Raw genomic sequence first — 9,286 nt, forward strand, 5'->3', positions numbered from 1 at the left:
AAGAACTGTGCTAGGGTGTTGTAGTTGGAATTTGTATAACCAAAACTATGAACGCACATCCCTAGAATTCTCTTATCTCTATACTTTTATCTCCGTGATTATTTGCAATTAGTGTTTATTTACTTTCAATTGTTCTTTGTTTTCAAAAATTTTCAAATCTTTCGGTTTTCCAAATAGTAATTGAGTTTTAGTAGAGGATAGTCAGTCTGTGTTTGTTTTCCCCGTGATCGATATCCAGTACTAACCTTTAGCTATACTATTCCTACTCTGTATACTTGCAGGTATTTATGGTGCTAATAAAAAGTACATCACATACACAATATACCTTTGATTGTTGTGCGGAATCTGATACTATTATTGGTCTAAAATCAAATGAGGGAGATTGGCTCGATAGAATTGTTTCAAACCTAATAGAATTGGCTCAATTAACACCATATGTGTATGTATTGTGTGTAGTGTATATGTGTGTATGCGTATGAGTTATGTATGTTGTGTGTTGTGTGATTCGTGTGTTTGAAATATGTGTAGTGTGTATTTTACAGGCACAATGTGTTTATGTGTGATGTAGAAGTGTATGTTGGGTGTGGTGTGGTTGTGTGTATTATGTATGTTGTATTTGCAATGTATATATTGTGTATGATTGTGTATGTCTTGTGTGCGGTGTGTGTGGGGTGTGTGAAAGTATATTTTGTGTGCAATGTGTGTATGTTTTGTTTGTAAATTGTTTGTGTATGTATTTGTGTTGTGTGTGCAGTGTATATATTATATGTGCAATGTATGTCTTGTGTGTGGGGTGTATATACTGTGCGTGGAAGTGTATGTGTGTTGTTGTGTGTTTTTAGGTAGTGTGTTTTATGTTTGTGTGTGTTGCGTAGTGTGTGTATTATGTGTGTAGTGTATGTCTTATGCTTGCAGTGGGTATATTGTGCATGAAAGTGTAGTGTTTGTGTATATATATGTTTTGTGTGTATTTGTGAAGTAGGTGTGCATTGTAGTGTTTACATATACTTTATCAGTCCACTAACAAACTTTTCTTTCTATCTCTCTTTACTTTACCAATTTTGCATAAAACCCGTGTCTTTTCAAAAGAACCTATTTTTAGGGGACAGATGGAGTACTTTTTTTGTGATTACCAAGAGTATGTGGCAAGACCATTGACCATTTCTCGCGCTGATTTGTAGCAACCTTGATAGGTAGGACAGCTGACCCCAAGGATTTAAAGTTGTTCCATACCCAAAGGCATGGTTCGATCCCCTAGCCATTCTAGTTAAGGATGGAAGTCTCATGCCACTGGACTACTGATGGGGCTCGTTTCATGCATGTGTTCTGTGATAAAACTGCACCCAAATCTGTAAATCTAACATGCAAATATGAGCCAGGTGTGTGTAAATTCCGCCATATTAAGAAGATGAACTTATCAGGTGGGCGGGCGAACGGATTAAGAAATGAAGTCGAAAACCTGCATTGCTGAATTAATCAAGTCAGAGTTAAACGGAGCCAGCAGGAGTTTTCCACATAGAAGATAGAGCTAAGGACTCCACCACAAAAGTGAAGGGCATGAATGACATTTTTGAGAGGACGGTACCCTAGGGATCAGAGCCCTACGCCTCTCTCTATATAGAAAGCCCAACGGTTCGAGGAGGGTTGGTTTTTCACGCACACATTCAGAAACATCTTAGGAATTCAGCTCTCTTTTATGGTTGAAATGGAAGCTCAATTCACTTCATTTTCATGATTTTTGTCGTACACACACTTGGTTCCTGTTCTAGTTTAGTTTAGTTTAGTTTAGTGGGGTTTGGTGTTGGTTTTATCGCTTTAATCATTTGGTTCTGTAATTCCCCTCAAGAAGGAGCGATGAAACAATTCGGTTTTCTTTTGTCTACTTTTAGTTTACGTTTTTGCTGCAGACTCTTGATCGTTGGATCCAGTAAATTTAGTGTTATGATTTCAATTCCCGTTGTAATGTTCTGTTAGTATGCATGAATTCTCTGATCTACTTTTGATTTCCTATTTACGATGCTCAAGTGTATCTTAGCTCAAGTGTTTTGTTGCGGTTTGATTTGGTAGATCTGAGTCTTTGATTTATCTTTGTCCAGTTGAGAAGAAAATTGTGGATGAAGTGTCTTAGGATGTTTAGATATGATAGAAAAGTTGGTATTTCTGCATGATTATGGGTTAGTTTCTTATTTACGTGAGTGTAGTTTACTTCTTGGGGGCAGATTTAAATTTACAAGTTGTTATGATAAGATTTGTTGTTCGCGAATGTTCAGATCTGATTATGCTCTGTGTTTTATGTTGATTCCGTGAAGAAGATGAAGTTGTTAGAAAAGTTTTACTTTATAGTACGTTTTGCAGGAGACTAACAGTCGTCCACTTTATTCTGTTTGTCCATTTCAGGAAATTACATGATGAGTTGATCAAGTAGATTTTATTTCGTTTAAGCTAGTGGATCAATTTAGTTAATTTAGTCTCTCAAGTAAAGTAGTTTAACTTAACCCACCACTGGAAAGCGTTGCCGCAGCCATTCCCATTCGTGTCCGCAACCAATATAAAACACATCATCTCTGTAGGATCGATCCTTACTTCCCTATACTAGTTAATAGTATTGTGAGTTAAGGTTTTGAAAGCGCTTTTGAGCTCTCATTCAAGTCGGATCTAAGTCAAGTTGACCAGTCTGATTTTCCACTGGATCCACTCGCCAGCGTTTTGCAAGTAGAAGACATACATCTGGCCAGCTGGATCAGTTTGACGATTTGACTTGAGTAATCCAAACGTCAGAAGACAAAGAGAAGAGAGTGACACGACACAGACATTCAACTACACCCTTTGGATTTGTACATATATGTTTTTAATTATTAGAAATTTTAAAATTTTACTTTGAAGATTAAATTTAAAAAATATAAAATTGAGAAGATAGTAAACTAAAATATAATACTCCCTCCATCCCAACTAAGTTAAGTTAAAATTTTTGGGCACGGAGATTAAGAAATTGTATTGAAAAGTACAAGAAAGAAATAAAGTAGGAGAGATAAATAGAGAGTAAAGTATGTGACGAAATAAAGTAAGAGCAATTGGATGTTTTGTTTTTTGTTTTTTGTTAAAAAAAAGAAGAAAATGACTCAACCTATTTGGGACATCCCAAAATGGAATACGACTCAACTTAGTTTGGACGGAGGAAATATATAATTTTGTTAAAATCTAAACTAAGGAAAAATGAGACTGGAATGAATAGTTATATTTTGGATAAATAGAATGAATTATTTTTCATGAGGAATGAAATGATGAATACTAAATGGAATGAAGATTTATAAGTAAAATATATGCCAAACAAAAAAGAATGAAATAAAAGTAGAAATATTATTTTGTTTCATTATATTAAGAAGGGCCTTCGATTATTTAATATGATAAATGAAGAGGGAAATAGAAAAAAATACAAAGAATTATAATTTCTTTCCTATTTTTATTTTCCGGCCCTTCTTAGTTTGATGCAATGAAATGTAATTCATACTTTCATTCTTTTCATTTACTTAATATGACGAAATGAAGAAGGAAATGAAATAAAAATACAAAAAATTATTTTCAATCCATTTCTACATTTATTCCATTATATTTTTATTTTTATTCCATGATTGCAAGAAGGGCTTAGAGTTACAATTCACGTCTAAAATTTCTTACTTTTAAATAAGATAAATAGCATATTTAAAGCAAGATGAAATACTTAAAACAGTTTAAAGAAGAGAGATACTAATAGAGAAATTAAATAGAATAAGTGTGTTTACAGGAAAGGAGCTTACAATTGGATGTGAGTAGTGTCATCAGACTATCTCAACATGTGGGCCATATTTGGCTCTTCACCCACTACTCATTTATTCAACTAACTAAATAAACAAATGCAAACTTTTCATTCTTGTTCAGATACTGCCTTCATCTCTACTTTTCATACTTCTTTCTGCAGATAAATAATTCTTTTTGCCTGTTGTTCCCTTTAACATGAACCTTACTTCAGATATGAACAATTTTAGCTGTCATACCACTGCCCATAGTTCCCTATTAAGGATATCTTACCTAAAACTTTATGCCATTCATCTTCCCGATAATTAAGTACTTTCTCTATCCGAGAGTACTGAACTTTCTAAATTTCTTAATAGTTAAACCACGTATTACTCTTACACATCATTTTATTTTACAACTTTGAGTATTACACTACACTACTAATAATATGGAGTCCACTCTCCACTAACATTATTTACACTATCTTTTATCTCTCTCTTACTTTATCAATTATATATCAAAACTCGTACTAAACCAAATATTCATATTTTACAGGGATGGAGAGTATTATATTAATCCCTCATAAATATAAATAAAAATGATGATTCGTCCATATGTAGTTGCGAACTAAAGAATAGTAGACATTAATTATAAATTTATGAAATTCTATTAAATTAAAATTATAGTTAATTACACTTTGTCCCACAAGAGTATGCACTATTGGTTGCACATGATGCACAATTGATAAAGTAAGAGAGATAAAAAGAAAAGGTAATTAAAATATTGTACTACAAAGTGAGTCACACCTTATTAGAGAAGAAAAAGAGGTTCTAAAATTAGAAAGTGCATACTCTTGAGTGGCGGATTAAAAAGGAAAGAGTGCATACTCTTGTGGGACGGAGGGAGTATTAGATATTCCTAACATATGATTGCGGAACATTTGCAACCCTGAGACTTTGTAAAGAAAAACGACACTCCCAAAGGCGGAGCCAGGAATTCAATTTAGCAGGGGCACAAAAAAAATACATGAAGAAAATTTAGAAGTTTGAGGTGGGGCATTTATAAAGAAAATTAAAAAAAATCAAAAAATTAATTAACAAATTAGTAAAAGTGAAATATATTGAGGTGGGACAATTGTCCCTTATTACCATCAAGTGGATCCACCCCTGGATACCCTCTCTCCCACCATAAACAATGTTTGTAATACGAGTTGTCCCAATGTGATCCTGTTAACGACACGATATAATATGAGTTGACTTGACATGATAACGGGCCAGAACCTAGTATAACATGACTAAACCTGATTTACAGGATAAAAAATTGATTTACAAGAACCTATAAAATAAAGCTAACATAATAGTTTTTAAAATGAATAAAAATAATCAAAGGTTACTTGAACCCAACTCAATCAAATTCGAAATTATCGGGTTCTTAACGGGTTGACCCGATAAGGACAAGAACTAAATAATGTCTGAACCAAATCCATTACTTTCATGTGTGTTCCTGACGGATTTTCGTTCTGTCTTGAAGATAGTCAGTCTTATATTCATTTTAGGGACGTTCCACTTAAATTACCTAAATTGAGTCATTTATTTTTTTTGGCAAAAAAAACACATTTACTCTTTTTCACTTTATTGTCTCTGTTTTATTTATCTCATTTTCTTAAATTTCATGCAAAAGAAATGTCCCGTAACATATACTCCAAAATTCATTTCTTCTTAAGATTCATTGATTTACTAATGAAACATTACTGCGAAACCAAAATTGTATGAAATTTTTTGAGGCACAATCACATACGCATTAATATAAGGAATTGCTCTATGTGCGTATGGCTCAAATAAAATTAGGTACAGTGGTTGTAAAGAAAATCTACAAAGCAAGATTTGCAATGTCGAATGATGATGTGAAGAAGATTTAGAATCGGATTGTACAGCTGAAAAAGATCTAGTATGAAATCTAATCTTGAACAAAATAGAAGCAGTCAGTATTTAACACAGATACAGGGAATATTTCCTTCACATTAATTAAATCTAGTGAAGATTTACATAAGCTTTTTTTATAAATAAGACATGTAAAGCAATGGTCTCCTAATTTATCTTTCAAGATATAAAATGAATATATGTATTCGTGGGAAATTTGCAGAGGGAAGGATCCTCAGTTTGTGTATGCAATTTTATAACCCGTTGACCATTTACTAATTTAACAAGATGAACTCTAAAAAAGATATCCCATCACTTATTCATAATATAAAGAAAGCCAACTGCATACTTGATTAATAAAATTAGTTATGCAGATCAGTTTGGCTTATTTATAAGGATTGTATCTCCAGCAATTCTCATTCGATCTTCCCTTCTCTATCTCTTCTGCAGCTTGTGAGGATGTTTGTGACAGTGTTTTTTTACGTGGGATCGGTGGTGGTCGTGATGCTGACGCACTGGATTTACCGGTGGAGGAATCCCAAGTGCAACGGGGCCCTCCCACCGGGGTCGATGGGATGGCCGCTTCTGGGCGAGACGTTGCAGTTCTTTGCCCCTAACACCACTTCTGCAATCCCTCCCTTCGTGAACGAGAGAATGCAGAGGTAATGCTTTTAATAATCCCATATCGACTTGATAAAGATTCATTAATAGTATCGCATGTGTATTTACTATTTATTGTGTGTTGTGAATTAGATATGGGCCGATTTTCAAGACGAGCTTGGTGGGGCGAGCGGTGATAGTCTCGACGGATGCAGATCTGAATTATTTTATATTTCAAAAAGAGGGAGAGTTGTTTCAAAGTTGGTACCCGGAGACGTTTACACGAATATTTGGGCGCCAAAATGTAGGTTCGTTGCATGGGTTCATGTACAAGTACCTCAAGAATATGGTGCTCAATTTGTTTGGCCCCGAGAGCCTCCGAAAGATGCTCCCCGAAGTCGAGCAGGCTTCATGCTCTGCCTTGGAAATGTGGTCCTCCCGGCCTACTATCGATCTCAAGGATGCCGCCGCACAGGTCACCACTGCTACTATATTATTTCATGTTCAACTATTTTTGTGTATTGAAACCCTGTTTTATATCGACAGAATGGTAATCCTGACTCCTTTACCCATTCCCTTTTTAAGGTCTTTTAAGAGTGTTAATAGCAATCAAATAAAGACACTCCCTCCGTCCGCAAACACCTAACATGTTTTGCCATTCCTCATTTAAAGACATATTTACTTTTTTTCCACTGGGCCACATACTTCATTAACTCATTCCACTCACATTCTACTATAAAATGGAGTATATAATTAACTTTTTTATTCATTTTTGTGTGTTTTGCAGATGATATTTGATCTTGCTGCGAAGAAGCTAATCAGCTACGAATCCAAGGATTCGTCGGAGAATTTGAGAGGGAATTTTGAAGCATTTATACGAGGGCTCATCTCCTTCCCCTTGAACATTCCTGGAACAGCGTACAATAAATGTGTACAGGTAAATATATGTTGTATTTCTATGAAAACATTTGATCAAATCCTCTAATCCTAATCATATGGTGCAGGGAAGAAAGAAGGCGATGAAGATGCTCAAGGACATGCTCCAAGAAAGACGAGAAAAAGCACGAAAAAAACAGACTGATTTCTTCGATTATGTGTTGACAGAAATGGAACGAAAGGATACGATGCTAACTGAGGACATAGCTTTAGACCTCATGTTTGTGTTGCTCTTCGCCAGCTTTGAAACCACGTCCTTGGCGCTCACCTTGGCCATCAACTTCCTCCTTCACCACCCGGCCGCCCTAAACCAACTCACCGTACCTACTCATTACTAAATATTCCATACTTTTCTTTTGTCGCCAATAAATATTTCTATTCACTTTTTTATAATGATTACATATTTCTCTCATTTTATTATAAAAATTACTCACATTTCATTAGTTTATTTCTACCCATTTTCTTAACAAACTCAAATAATTTCATAAAACCCAACTAATTTTTGATTGATTAAACTATATTTACAAAAACAGGCTGAGCACGAGGCCATTATTAGGAGGAGGGAAAATCCGGAGTCTGGACTAACATGGCAAGAATATAAATCAATGAAATTCACATTTCAGGTGAAAATTGTCAATACAACATAGTATGTAATTAATTGTTGAATTAGGTTATGTGTGGTAACGTTAAATAATGAATTGTTATGCAGTTTATAAGTGAAACAGTGAGGCTGGGTAACATAGTCCCAGGGATATTCAGAAAGGCGATGAGAGAAATCAAATATAAGGGTTAGCTAGGCAATTCAAATACTCATGTTATGTTGATGTTGATGTGGAATTAATTAATAAATGTAAATGTAAATGTAAATGAAATACAGAATATACAATTCCAGGTGGTTGGGCTGTGATGGTGTGCCCTCCAGCTGTGCACCTCGACCCTGCCAGATATAGTAACCCACTTGACTTCAACCCATGGAGATGGGAGGCAAGCAAGTCTATCTATAATTACTTTGATTGAGAGATAGAAGAGAATTGTAATTTGAAAATAGAGATTGTGTAACACAGGGAATAGACACCAACAGTGCATCAAGAAACTTCATGGCATTTGGAGGTGGCATGCGATTCTGCGTTGGAGCCGATTTTACTAAGTTGCAAATGGCTGTCTTTCTACACTGCTTCGTAACAAAATACAAGTAAGCATTCTAATTCACTTATTAGATATTCTCATTTAAAAAAGAATTGTAATTTAGAATAGAGAGAGAGAGAGAGATATTGTCCAAATTTATGAAAGATTTATGAATTGAATGATTTTTCAGTTGAGTTAATTTTGGTGTTGGCGTGAAACAGGTGGAAAGCAATAAAGGGAGGAGAAATTGTTCGAACACCCGGCTTGCAGTTCCCAAATGGTTATCACATTCAACTATCCAAAAAGATGAACCATTAAGGCGGCCTGGCCAAGGCATCTTCAAAATTTTTAATGGGAATGTGACAAGATTTTTGGTTTATACCTTTAGGCTGCTACACAAGTAAAAACAAATGTATACATGCAAAGCATTCATCATTCATAATATAAAATTATACTCCTAGTGTCCAAAGTGTAAACTACTACTACAAAAGAAGAAGAAGAAGATAGTGAAATGTGTCTTTCAATAAATTCGTGCAGACTTTAGATCCCCATATTTTCAACATACCAAATGATATGCACGCTTGATATGTTTGGTTGAAAGAATAGAGTGAAAAGTGAAAACAAGCCCTGTTTCATGTCTTGTCTTTGTGTTAGTTAGGAATGAGGCCCAACATCCATGAGCTGCTGCACTTAGGAATCCAATCGGAGGCCCGATAGCAGAAGAAGCCCGCCCAGCGTACGTATTTGAAGGATTACGTGTTCTCTGATGGTTAATTAGTTGGCCATTCATAGTATTGCATTTTCCCATTTCCTAGTACTGAATAGGATAGGATAGGATAGGATAGGATAGCACGTTTCCATTTCTTACTTTCTTATTGCATTTTCCCATTTCCTTGCATCTCCTTATAAATTGTGTTAGTGTACTCGGAAATCAT

At 35.0% G+C, this 9,286-nt stretch overlaps 1 protein-coding gene across 1 annotated transcript; it reads left to right on the forward strand.

The window, feature by feature from the left end:
- The first annotated feature begins 6,149 nt into the window (after positions 1-6,149).
- Positions 6,150-8,669, forward strand: LOC121754459 (cytochrome P450 87A3-like). The gene is made up of 9 exons (XM_042149816.1): positions 6,150-6,352; positions 6,444-6,765; positions 7,078-7,227; positions 7,295-7,546; positions 7,760-7,849; positions 7,936-8,014; positions 8,104-8,210; positions 8,291-8,418; positions 8,573-8,669. The coding sequence occupies exons 1-9, from the start codon at positions 6,150-6,152 to the stop codon at positions 8,667-8,669; spliced, it is 1,428 nt and encodes a 475-aa protein (XP_042005750.1).
- Positions 8,670-9,286: the final 617 nt, after the last annotated feature.

The sequence above is a fragment of the Salvia splendens genome, chromosome 11, assembly GCF_004379255.2.
Source record: "Salvia splendens isolate huo1 chromosome 11, SspV2, whole genome shotgun sequence".
Taxonomy (NCBI): domain Eukaryota; kingdom Viridiplantae; phylum Streptophyta; class Magnoliopsida; order Lamiales; family Lamiaceae; genus Salvia; species Salvia splendens.